The sequence below is a fragment of the Myotis daubentonii genome, chromosome 3 (genome assembly GCF_963259705.1).
Source record: "Myotis daubentonii chromosome 3, mMyoDau2.1, whole genome shotgun sequence".
NCBI lineage: Eukaryota > Metazoa > Chordata > Mammalia > Chiroptera > Vespertilionidae > Myotis > Myotis daubentonii.
Window position 1 is genome coordinate 117,489,804 of NC_081842.1, and position 13,400 is coordinate 117,503,203.

Sequence of the window (13,400 nt, forward strand, 5' to 3'; positions counted from 1 at the left end):
GTTCCGAGTTCTGCCCGCTGCCAGACAGTCCAGTTTCTCCCCATATGAATCTAGGTCCCCAGAGACTCACCCGGAACTGGAATTCAGAGCAGTTGGGGGCTTGTGACTCCTTCCCGATTCAAAAAGAGAGCCGTGTCCTCAGTTGCCAGCCCTTTCCGAGTGCGCCTTCATACCTCTGCACTTTACTTCCGCACCTTCTCTGAGTCTCAGGATGCTTTTCTCTTTCCTTCTAGTTGTAGAATTTCCACTCAGCCAGCCTTCCTGTGGTTCTGGATGATGTCCATTTTGTCTTTTAGTTGTATTTGTGTGTGTGTGTGTGTGATGCCTGTTTTGTTTTTTTTTTTAATATATTTTATTGATTTCTTACAGAGAGAAAGGGGGAGAGAGAGAGAGAGAGTTAGAAACATCGATGAGAGAGAAACATCGATCAGCTGCCTCCTGCACACCCCCCACTGGGGATGTGCGCAACCCAGGTACATGCCCTTGACCGGAATCGAACCTGGGACCTTTCAGTCCGCAGGCCGACGCTCTATCCACTGAGCCAAACTGGTTTCGGCCTGTTGTTGTTTTTTATTTAACAATCTAAGGAAAAGAGGTTAGTGTCCCTGACTAAGTATCAGGTATTGCTTATTTTTTAAATTCTTGTGGCGCACTGGTTAAAAATGGCTGCCTTACAGAAAACTGTTTTGATGGAATAACGGGGTGGAAGCCACACTGAAGACAGTAGAATTGTGAGTGGGAAGTGAGGACATAGGGATAGTACGTGTTACAAGGAGTTTGGTTGTAAAGGATAGGGGAAGGCAGCATCTAAAGGGGCATGTGTGGTTTTGAGGAAGGATTTGTTTTTAACTGGCAAGCTCCTTCCTACCTCCTAGGGTTGTTGCAATGATTAAATGACATCATGCATATGAAGGGTTAAGCCTAGTGCCTGGTACATAGTCCGCAGTCAACAAACATTAGCTTTAAAAACAGAGTGAAGTAGTATTAGCATTTCCGTTTCATATAACTGTAGGTGTGCCTAACTCCAGACTTACTTTTTTTTTTTTTATTGCTTAAAGTATTACAAAGGGTATTACATACGTGTCCTTTTTTTTTCCCCCGCCCTTGACAATCCCCTGGCCTCCCAGTTGTATTTTTGAATTTGTTGTGGGAGGCAGCAATTTCCAGTGTTTACCTATGCCACCATCTTGGTTTCTTCCTGGTGGAATTTATTGACATAAAGTATCCAACTGCATGGATGGATGGATGTGGGCTGGGTTCCTGTGTCAAAGACAATGTTGGGGGGACTTAGAACCCAGTCCACCCTTGAACCATGGCTGCTCAGAACTAAAGCACACTGGTTGCATGAGCAGGGGCTGGAGTGAGCCTATGCCATCCTGAGCTCAGGCCACCACCCAGCAACTCCATGGTCATACCTGGACCCTACCTGGGGCAGGGGACTCTGACAATTAGAAGCACATCTGGAGAGCCAACGGGAGGGGTCAGAGACCATGTTTCCTAGGAGAATGTAAGGGCAACCTTGAGGATGGCCATCTATTCTCTGCAATATGTCTGATCTGGGACCCCAGGAACAGTGGACAGTGACCCTTAACATCTGAAAAGCCTCCCGTATTCAGGGCCTCTGACAAGTAGTGAGCCTGCATTATAGGAGCTATTTAAGGAGTCTGTTAGGCTCCTCCTCATTTTTATCATTTTAGGGTTTTGTATATACATAGTAGGGCAAAAGTAGGTTTATCATCTTTCATATGGCAGTAATATAATGATTTCTAGATAGTAATACAAGAATGGAGGTGATGAGGGAGGGAGGACAAAATGAAAGAAGGTGAAGGGATTAGCCAAAGAACATATATGCATAACCCATAGACACAGACAACATTGTGGTGCTAGCCAGAGGGAAGTGAGGGGCTTGGGTAGTTGGGTGGAGGTGGGCAAAGGTGGGGAGAATGGGGACATCTGTAATAGTGTCAACAATTAAAATAAAGTTAAAAAAATAAGAATGAACTGTTTCACATGCTCACAACTGTAAACATACTTTTGTCTGATCTGTATAGTTATGTCTGAGTTGTGCAAGGTCCCTCGAGAGTCTGTATATTCATTTGGGGAACTTTAGACAGGGAGGCAGCTAGTGCTTCATAAAGCAGCATAAAGGAAAGCTGCCCTACTGAGTGAGCAGTGGCACCATCTCATTTTACTATGACCTGCATCCTTGACACACTGTGGCCACATGCTGAACACTGGTGCATACTCTGCTCAAATCACAACAGCGCTGCTGGACTCCCCAGTTAGAGGCAAGGAAATGAGCAGTGTACGCACTTTAAGTGACTCAGCCCTAGGCCAGAATCACCTGGCGGGCCTGTTCACAGCACTGGGGCCACCCCTGAGTTTGCTTCAGCAGATCCCCATCCCCAGGGGCCCACTATGTGAGGTTCCCAGGTAAGGCTGCTGGTCCAGGGACCACACATTGAGAACCCTCTGCTCTAGGGTAGAATCTTGGGGACTAATCAGAACACACAAAAGATTCCCCAGTACAGGAAATGGGCAAGTGGCCTTCCTTCAGATTCATTCTGAAGGCTGCTCCAGCTGAAATTTCTCCCAGGGCTGAGCAGGGAAGTTGTCCTGCATTCTCTATGGCCTCTTTCATCTCTTGCTGGATGGCTGGAACATGGCCACTCCTGCTGGCCTTGGTGAGTGGGTTACTTGACAGGAAACTGGCGGAGAGGGCGTGTCAGAGTGGCGAGACTCGAGACTCGGTGGTCTCAGTCCCAGGTCTGTGGGACCACTCCCAAGCTTCTCATTTCATTTCCACAGCACTCCCATCTCGAGATGCAGGCATCGGGAGTGCCTATTTCAAGGGTTGCTGAGGGACAACATGGGGTAATGTGCACATACTAGGAGAACGTTGGCTCAGTCCCACACCATCTTGGTTTCCTGGTCAGCAGTAGCCACTTAGATCAAAAGTGCTTGTGCGGGAGATTGACAGAGAGGGTAGGTTCTGTCAGCTGTTACTTCCCGGGAAATTGTTTTCATCCTGGCCCCGCTGAGCTCGTTCTCTCCACAACACAGCATGGAGCAGGGAAGTATTGATGATGGTCAGGATTAGCAACAGAGAAGATGCTTTGCATATTCTAGACTCAGCTCCCCAAAGCATGTGGCACACCACGGACCAGCACCTTTTCTGGAAACTTCCAGAGGATACCCAGCCCAGGGAGCCCCATCCGGACTCTCGGTGCAGCAGAGTGCACTTCTGCAGTGAACACAAAAGGGCCTTGATGTTCCGCAAGCAGGAGGCCGTGTGACAGAGGCTGTGCTAAAATTTAAAAAGCAGCATTTGGCAGCCTCAAAAAGCTGATTGCCTCTAGGATTCATGAAGAGTGTCAGCTTTCTCCACAGGCATGGGAAATAATACTAAAAAAATAAGCAAAAAAATATCATGTAGCTGTACTGGCAGCAGGGATTCAGGTTGCGGTTGACACATCGGCTCCTGACGTTTCCTATCTTCTTGCTCCCTCTCTCCCACCTGGCTCTTTTTGGGTTTCGGTGGCCAGAACTCTCAATGCCTTCAGATCAGTACCAACTGCAGCTTCAAGACCACATCCAGGGCCCTACGGGAGACCCCAGCCGGCCTGTGGCTGTCTTGGCTCAGGACACAACGACGGTCACTGCCGTGCAGCTGGGACAGAGCAGCCTGGTCTTGGCCTACAAGAGTATCCTTTTCTCGGGCCAGCACGCCCCATGCAAGTCCTCAGTGCGGGGATTATCCTTTCCTCAGACCAGCATGCCCGATGCATGTCCTATGCTCAGGGGATCTGCTGTTTGGAAGGGGAGTCTTTTTCTCCTTGGAAGCTGGGCTAGGCTAAAAATAGCCCTGTTTTCCCTCAAGGTCTGAAAATCAGAAAGATTGCTCACCTCTGTGGGTGACTCACTGGAGAAGCTCCCGCATGGGAGCTGGTTGTGGGCCTGGAGCCTCACTCCCAACTCCAGAACGCCTGCGATCTCTTCTAAGGGGCTGGCTGAAGCTGTTTCCACAATGGTGTCATTCCTTGTCTCAGACTTGTTGGGGTATCTGTGTGCCTCCAGTGTCCTCTGCAGAGACCCCCTTTGCTGGTGTAGGAAGCACGGAGTGGCTCTGATTCTGGAAACGGCTCTGCCCCACTTGACACCAGGCAGGGAAGTTTCCCTCCCTCCTCTGTCCATGTGGTGGGTGATGGGAGCCATCCTACCCATGCTGAAGCCTGCCAGCTGGTTTACTTACCGCCTTGTGTTTTGTTCCTTAATGAGGAATTCAGGTATCCGTATGCAGGGTGCTTCCAGGTTACCTAACAGCACCATCTACGTGGTGGAACCCGGATACTTGGGTGAGTGTGGGCATCCTAGGTCCTGGATGCTGTTCTTTTTTTTATTACATGAGTTAGGAAAATAAAAGTAACAACTCCTCAGAGGATGCTTCACTCTGACCAGCTCGACCAGCTGGGTGGCCTGGGGCCATCAGCACCCACCTGCCCTTGCCAGGGTTGCTCCTCAGTCCTTCCCCTGTCCGAACCCAGAATCTGTCAGAGGCTAGATGGGGTCAGGGAGGTGGCCAGCTCGTCAGGGAGAGAAATGGGATAGGGTAGAATGGGGAAGGGCTTTGTCTCTTGCTGGCTTTCATAGCAGGGCTCTGTCCAGACCTGATCATGGCCATGGACATTTGGAGGTGAGAAGGGCCCCTGAGGTACCATGATAGTTGGTAGATGTTTCCTTGGGGAGGAAGGGGAGGCATTTGTCAGGAGGAGGGGAGGAACCCATAGCCATGGGTACAGCCAGTGCCTGGGAGCTGCCATGACAGATGAGGACTTGAGATGCATCCGGGACACTCCGGGTCACCGACGCAACACTTCTTTTAGTCTGGGCTTGCTCACCTGTTGAGTGCAGTGACATGGTGCAGCAACCCCAAAGTTTTCTTGTGTGCTGCCATGTCAGATTGCTGTTTGGTGCAGACCTCTGTGGATGATGTGGTGACACCAGGCAGGATGGCCCTGCGTGTCTTAGGAGCTCCACTTACTTAGAAATGCCTCCTTGGCATCTCCCAGCTGTCTGATCTATGCTGGGCAGGGTGTTCCAGAAGGCAGACAGGATTCTTGGTGCTTGGTGTTGTGGGGAGAGGCCAGCACAGCAGGCAGTGACAGAACAGCTGGGAGTGTTAATGAGAGTGCAGAGAAAGGCTTCAGGGATATGCTAATTGAGGCAGGCCTTTTCTAAGAAGCTGCTTTTGCTGGTGGGTCATCGTGGCTCAGAGAGCAGCATGGGTAATGGCGTGGAGGTGAGAAAGCACATAGCATCACAGGGGGCAGCAGGCAGCTGGTGTGGCATCTACAGTGGGAACAAAGCAGGGGGCCTGGAAGCAGTGCAGGCTCCCTCGGGGAGCGTACCCAGTGCCAGGCCTCACGCAAACCTGTGCATTTAGAATGTAGATACAATGTGGGTTCAGAGTGCAGCCCTAGGGTAGACTCAGAGTATAGCCTCACCGTGGACTCAGAGTGTAGACCCACTGTGGATTCAGAGCATATACCTACTGTAGATTCAGAGTATAGCCGCACTGTGGATTCAGCGTATAGCCTCACTTTGGAGTCAGAGTATAGCCTTACTGTGGATTCAGACTGTAGACCCCCTATGGTATCAGAACATAGACCGGGGGTGGGCAAACTTTTTGACTCTAGGGCCACAATGGGTTCTTAAACTGGACCGGAGGGCCGGAACAAAAGCATGGATGGAGTGTTTGTGTGAACTAATATAAATTCAAAGTAAACATCATTACATAAAAGGGTACAGTCATTTTTTTTTTTTTTTTTTTTTTTAGTTTTATTCATTTCAAACAGGCCGGATCCGGCCCGCGGGCCGTAGTTTGCCCACAGCTGGCATAGACCTACTATGGGTTCAGAGTATAGACTCACATGGATTCAGAGTGGGCCTACTGTGTATTCAGAGTATATATCAGTATGGGATTTTGACTTACTATGGACAGGGTCAAGTTTGAGTGAGTACTGAACAGTCAAGTGTGGGATTGTCTTGGGGAATCTTAGAGATCAGTTCAGGTTTGTAGGGCTCAGCGCTGAAGCCCAGCATCAGATCCCACAGTCATTAACAGCTGGACTTTTTCCATGGAGGAATATAGGTGAGCGGTTGTGTTCTATCTAGGTGAGTGCTATGGGGCCCTTCCAGTGAGGAGTTATAGGTCTCTCCAATTGAATGGTCTAAGCCCTTCTAAGTAGGTAGTTGTGGGCCCTCCAGGTAAGTAGATGTGAGTCGTCCAGGCGAGTGGTTGTAGGTACCTTTAAGTTGAGCATTTGTATGTCTCTTCAGGTAAGTGGTCTGGGCCCTTCCAGATAGGTGGTTGTGGGGCCTCCAGGTAAGCAGTGTGGGCCCTCGTGCTAACGGTGCTTGGTCCCATCCTGTATGTCCCTGTGGCCTGAGTCATCAGATGCTGCCACTTGCCTTTCTTACAGGGTTCACAGTCCACCCTGGTGACAGGTGGGTGCTGGAGACTGGACGCGTATATGAAATTACCATTGACGTGCTTGATAAGTCTGGCAACAAGGTCTACCCATCAGATGTGAGTGCCTGCCTAGGGTCCTGGGGTGGGGATAGGGGCAGGGATGGGGAGGTGGGATAGCTCCTAAATGAGCTGCCCCCAAGGAACAGGGGTCCCCATGCAGGCAGGCTGAGTTCAGGAACTTCCTAGTGGTGCTGTTAGGCCTACAGGAGGCACTGTGTGGGATCCCTGGGGCATCTCGAGGACCAGTACACCTGTATATCTGCACCCCACAGACTCACTCCCACAGAGCTGGGCGGGAGAAGAGGCTGCAGGCAGCAGGGTTGAGGAAGTGTTGGTGAGGAGGTGGTGTCTGCCAGCTGTGATTAGCTGTAAGGGTTTCAATGTCCTTTACTGTATTTGGTGGTGTCCTTGCTGGGACCTCAGGACCTATGAAAGCTGACTGCAGGCTTTTAGCTCCCAGGAGCCCCACGGGGTAACTATAGCAGGAGCACTGGGTCATCAGGTCAGGCAGGGAGGGAAGCCCGGGAGGGATCAAGGCCAGCGTGGGCTTTGTCCAGCTTGTCTGCTGGCTTTTGGAGGCCTGCGAGCCTTGGGGCCCTTCGCCTGGCCTGACTGCTGCTTTCAGGTCACATGGCTTCTGGCCTGCATCTGACTTTCCTGGGTTGTCTGAGAAGCACCTCTCACCCAACCCTGCCTCGCCTTCCAGAACATCCGCATTGAAACTGCACTGCCCTCTGAGTTCTTTGAGGTGCTCTCTTCTTCAAAGAATGGGTCATCCCATCAGGTCAGGCCAATAAAGAGAGGCCAGACGGCTGTGGAGGCAGCCCTCACCTCCGTGGTAGATCAGGTAAGTCGGCGCCCCACGTCCACCTTCTGTGCCCCACAGGCAGAAGTGTTCACCCAGGCTGGATGGGAGCCCTGGGGAGTCAGGGACCCAAGCTCGGCCTGTGTGTTCCTCTCACAGGTACCTTGAGGGTCCCTCTCTCTGGGCTCACAAAGGATGTCTGGGGGCGGCTTTGGGCTCTTCCTGTCACCTGTCCTCACACCAGGCCAGAGGCCCTCTTCCTCTGCCAGCCCCTGTAAGAGTGAACCTGCACCTTTGGGAAGAGGCCAGAACTCTTGCTGAGGAACAGTGTTGGGCCCCTGCATCCAGCTGCACCAACCAGGAGCCACCAGCATCCCTTTGGCTGTTTTGGCTGTGGGTCCTTCAAAGTCTCTTTTATTTTTAAAGTTTTTACATATAAATTTATCTGTAAAGTTTTTACAGATAAATTTTTTAAATTTATCTTTATCATTTTTTTTTATATATTTTATTGTTTTTTTACAGAGAGGAACAGGGAGGGATAGAGAGTTAGAAACTTCGATGAGAGAGAAACATTGATCAGCTGCCTCCTGCACACCCCCTACTGGGGATGTGCCCGCAACCCAGGTACATGCCCTTGACCGGAATCGAACCTGGGACCCTTGAGTCCGCAGGCGGACGCTCTATCCACTGAGCCAAGCCAGTTAGGGCAAATTTATCTTTATCATTGAGAGTATTACAGATGTCCCCTTTTTCCTATTGATCTCCTCCACCCCTCAACCTCCATGGTACTATTGTCTGTGTCCATGGGCTATGCATATATGCATATACGTTCTTTGGTTAATCTCTCCCCAGCTTCAAAGTCTTTTCATTTTTTCCTGTACTTAAAAGGCCAATCAGTTTTGGGTGGGAGTAATTCTTACTGATGGGAACATTGGCATGACTGTTCTCATCTGCCTACCCTGCACCAACCTCTCAGAGGCAGTAGAAAGAAATGGCATGTGGACCACACTGCAATTCCTACCCAAATCTTCCCTGGGGGCTTTGGGCGAGTTGCTTTAGCATACCACACCTCAGTTTTCCCATTGTAAAGTGGGGATACCCACATCCATTCTGTCAGGGGGTCCCTGAGGATGAAGTCAAGCAGCATTTACTCCAGTGGACATTATAGAGCCACACAAAGCCATCTCCAAGGAGATGGAGAGGCTGCAGGTTATCTGGCATTTCCTTCCCACTCCCCCTTCGTGTCTGATCCCCAGGGAGGGACAGGGGTCTGCTTGACTGGGAAAACTGCTGCAACCTGGTTGTCATGGTGATGTGGGGCACCCTCATCCCCTTGTAGGATGGAGGAGTCCACATGTTACGAGTGCCTGTGTGGAACCAGCAGGAGGTGGAAATTCACATCCCCATCACCCTCTATCCCAGCATCTTGACGTTTCCGTGGCAACCAAAGACAGGCTCCTATCAGTATGTGATCAAGGTAACTGGGAGCCCCAAGTCTGGCTGCACTCCTTTGGGCGTTTCCATGGGATTGAGACTTTTAGGACATTGTGTTTCATCTAATATTATCTTCTAAGTTGAGTTCTAGGGGCTGGAGAGAATTTAATATCAGAGTCTTTATTCTTTATTTCTGAGGTTTCTATCACAGCTGTAAATTTTGATAATCAGAAAAAAAAACCCTGAAAAATAGAAAGTAAAGCAAAATAAAGAAAACCTGGAATACCGATATAACTTCCATATGCATTTGGTGTTTTTTTAAAATTTTTGATTTTAGAAAGAGAGGAAGGGAAGAAGAAAGAAGGAAAGACAGAAACATTGATTTGTTGTTTTATTTATTTATGCATTCATTGGTTGATTCTTGTATGTGCCCTGACCAGGGATCGAACCTGAAACAATGTTTTAACCAACTGAGCTACCTGGCCAGGGCCACATACATTTGTTTTTGTAAAAAAATTGTTTTCCCAAAGCAGTGTAAATATTCGTAGAGAAAAAATTGAAATGTAAGAGGAAATGTCTCCAACCCTGTTATTTACCAAGTGTTCTTGGGCATTTGTCAGCATGGACTGATTGATTCCTTTGGGCCTTTTGAGCCCTTGAGGGCAGCATGTTCCCCATCAGTCCCCACCTCCCTGGCAGTGATGGCAGGTGTCCTGTCTGTGCACTGGTGCCCACTGCCAGGTGTGTCACCGTCCTGGCCCCTCTTGGGTTCTAAGGTGGTGGCCCCTGTTCTTGGGAGCTGTCGGTCTGTTGTTTACTTTTTGGCAGATGGCTAGGAGTGGGCAGGGATGTGTGCTGGGAGAGAGCGTTGTGTCTGGTCAGAGGCAGCATCTTGCACCGGGCCCCATGGCCTAGGGTCCATCCATTCCAGCCTGGGCTCTGGGAGGTACCCCTGGGCTCTGGAGCCACTGTCATGGACATGTGGGTATGTGTATGTCAGCCACAAGGTCCCTAGAATGTGAGGATTAGACTGGGGTAGAGTGGAGAGAGCGAGGCATGGAGGCAGCCTCCAGTCAGGCATGGGGTGGATGACATGTTTTTCCTTGCAGTGGGGGACACTGACCTGTGAGTGTGAGTAGGTGTGAGTGGGGATGAATGTGAGTGGGTGTGTGTGAAGCAGAGAGAGGCCATGCGGGTGCACTGATTAGATGATGATCTTTTTCCCCTAGGCCCATGGCGGGAGTGGGAACTTCAGTTGGTCTTCATCAAACTACGTGGTTGCCACAGTCACCGTCAAGGGTCTGATGACCACAGGCAGTGACATGGGACTCAGTGTGATCCAGGCTCATGATGTTCAGAACCCGCTCCATTTTGGGGAGATGAAGGTGAGACCTCAGGGGCCAGGACAGCCCAGAGGGTGATGTCTAGGCCTCAGGCTTAATTCAGAATCACCCTTTAGCCCTTGGTCTTATACTTAGTGTTGGCAACAGGTGAAGTGGTAGTGGATCAGGCCCTAGCCCTGCCCTTGAGGAGCTCCCAGCTGCATCAGGGAGATGGGAATGGCATCCCACACCAGGCAGGGGATGGGACCAGAAGGGCCAGGGTCAACATAGCTGGAGTTTTTCGAGTGGAGACCAGAGAACACAGAACACAGGAGATAACCAAATGAGCCATTCTAGAACATTTGCCAGACCTAAAACATACAACTCTCCAAATTGGAAGGGTCCCTGACTGTCAGGTTGTAAGTGCCCAGTGAAAGGAAAGCCCAGGACTCCAGGAGACCCGGCCCAGCCTCTGCTCTGCTTCTTGTTCAGATACAGTCAGGAGTCCCCTGTCCCAGGGCTCCACACCTGGCTTTTGACCCCAAGTGATGTGGGATCAACTCACTCAGCAAAGGCCACAGGTGAGAGTGGTCATCTGCAGCTGAGCCTGGTGGCCTCCTGACCCCACTTCTTTCCTTCCTCCCTGATCCTTTCATTTCTTCACTTAGGGCAGAAATTGAAGGTCCATTCATGATGTGTCTTATACTGATCTTCTCTTATATTATTTGGGATATTGTTGATAGGCTATTTTGTCTTTTTATTGTCACACAAACACACACATCCCTACCTTAAAATTTATCTAAGTTTCATATGAAGAGGGTTGTAATGGAGACCCTTTAGCTACAGCATAATTGTGAAATATTTAGATAAACTCTAACCACCTTGCCCCTCCCCATCTCCCAAGCTTCTTCATCTCAGTAAATGTGCCACCTTCCACTCAGTTACTCAGCCAAAAGCCGAGGACAATTCCCTGATGGGCAGTGTATAATGGTTACAGCCTGGCTCTCGGGGCTGGTCTGCCTGGGCCAGACACCACCATGCTTCAGCCCAGATAGGTTCTTTAACCTCCCATGCCAGTTTCTTCATCAAGTGTTGAGGTTGGTATTAGAACCTTCTTAACAAGGAGACTGAGAGGAGTCAGTGAGTTAGCAATATTCTCCTAACTGAACCTGGAGTCTGATAAGTTTTGTTTATACAAAGATTGTTGTTTTTAAAAAAATATTTTTATTGATTTCAGAGAGGAAGGGAGAGGGAGAGTGATAGAAATATCAATGATGGGAGAATCATTGATCAGCTGCCTCCTGTGTGCCCCACACTGGGGATCGAGCGCACACCTGGGCATATGCCCTGACTGGGAATAGAACTGTGACTGCCTGGTTCATAGGTCGACACTCAACCCACTGAGCCACACCTGCTGGACAAAGATTCATTGTTTTTGATGATGGCTCTCTCTCACCCTGTACACTGCCTTCTTTATATTTTTCCAATGTGCTGAGGTGGTACATGCCTCAGGATCTTTGCTCGGACCATCTCTTCCCAGAATGTCTTTCCTCCAGACTTTTGTGGCTCTCAGATCTAAGCCTACATCACCTTTTCAGAGAGGTCTTCCCTGACAGCTCTATCCCTGAACATTACCTCAGTCCCCAGCATACACCCACATGACCCTCAGGCTTGGTCTTCTCACTGATATATAGTTGGTACCCAGCACACAGTACTGTTAGTAAATCCGAGCAGCAGGCCTTTCCTCTCCCATGGAGCCTGATGACCTAATCAACTCCCTGTCTTCCAGGTGTATGTGATTGAGCCCAGAGGCATGGAGTTCACCCCTTGCCAGGTGGAGGCACGAGTGGGCCAGACCCTGGAGCTGCCCATAAGGATCAATGGCCTAATGCCCGGCGGGGCCAACGAGGTGGTCACCCTGAGCGACTGCTCCCACTTAGACTTGGTGGTCGAGGTGGAGAACCAGGGCGTATTCCAGCTGCTTCCAGGTAAATTAGCACTGATGAGCAGGTGCCAGATAGCAGTGGGTTGACGCCTTGTGTTCAACATGGGCTGCTCTAGGCTCCTAAATAGAGGGTTTGAGGCAGCAGGGGTCACAGCATGAGAAATGGCATTTGTCTCCTTGTGCTCCACCAGCAATGGTCTGATTTGGATCTTACCTGCCATGTGACCTATTGTGTCACTGTGCTCTCTCAGCCTGTTTCCACATCTCTAATGCAGTATCATACTAAATAGAATTGCATGTCACAGTGCCTATTGCAGCATCTGGACTGTAGTAGATGCTCAGAATACACTGTTGATAAGGGGATTTGGTTAGGGACAGAATCGCAACACCTTTGAGACATGTGTGGTCTAGCCCTCCAGAGCCATCAGCGCCCCATGCAGGGTTTGGGGGGTGGTGGTGTCAGTGGTGTTGGTGTCAGTGGAAGCTTGTTAATTTATAGGGTGTCAGCCCTGCCAGGTACAGGTAAGTGAGCCTCTGTGTATGCCCTCCTTAGACTTCACAACCATCACAGGAGGAGGAACTGGTGTTGGGCCATGTGTCAGATAAAGAGACTGAAGCTGTGTAGCCATCCAAGGTCACAAAGGGCACAGGGTGTGATGGTATGCAGATCCGAGTATGTCTGGGATACTGATCTGAAGCCTCAGTCCTCCAAAAAGTGGGCTTTGCAGGGAAATTAGCTCAGGGGCAGCAGAGAGCTCCTCTTCGATGTGCAGATGAAGAAAAGCAAGGACTATTGAGCCATTGAGGAAGGAGTAAGGTTTGAGCAGGGGTGGAAGTAACAGGGAAACAGGGAACAGCATTCAGTGGGTGGGGCTCCTGAGGTGGGCATGTCCAGGGACGTGGGCACACACAGTGGACCTGGAATGGCTGAACTTGTTGAATCCTGAATTGTGGAGGGCACTGGAGGGCTTAGACCTCAGTGTCCAGGCAGTGGGGAGCCACTGACGGTCTGTGAGCAGAGCAGTGTGGCTTGATCCTGATGGGGCTGGGAAGTCCAGTTGGCAGAGGTGTTTGTAGAGTGGCCCGAGGTGCTGAGCAGCCTTCCACACCAGCGTCACAGCATGGCTACCCATGGAGCCCTGTGAACTCGGAGCTGCGCAGAGGAAGGACAAGCTATGCCAGGTCCTCTCTGACCATCCAGGAGAACCAGCTGTGGGAGATCTTAAAGTGTTCTTGGCGAGGCAACAATTTAGGGTGGAGGAAAACATTAGTGCGTGGGAGAGAGCCCTGCTGGCGACAGGGAAGAAGCCTGCCTCCCAGTCCCCCACAGGTGTCCTGGAGGGGAATCGGCAGGCTCAGCCC

General features: G+C 50.3%; 1 protein-coding gene across 2 annotated transcripts in view; it reads left to right on the plus strand.

Annotated features, from left to right (window-relative positions):
* NUP210 (nucleoporin 210) overlaps positions 1-13,400 on the plus strand; it is a 126,958-nt gene that overhangs the window by 44,242 nt on the left and 69,316 nt on the right. For both annotated transcript variants that reach the window (XM_059688312.1, XM_059688313.1), the window contains exons 7-13: positions 3,546-3,704; positions 4,287-4,355; positions 6,483-6,589; positions 7,239-7,379; positions 8,677-8,814; positions 10,001-10,156; positions 11,883-12,081. In XM_059688312.1, the coding sequence (XP_059544295.1) occupies positions 3,546-3,704; positions 4,287-4,355; positions 6,483-6,589; positions 7,239-7,379; positions 8,677-8,814; positions 10,001-10,156; positions 11,883-12,081 (969 nt within the window). The remainder of the gene's footprint in view (positions 1-3,545; positions 3,705-4,286; positions 4,356-6,482; positions 6,590-7,238; positions 7,380-8,676; positions 8,815-10,000; positions 10,157-11,882; positions 12,082-13,400) is intronic.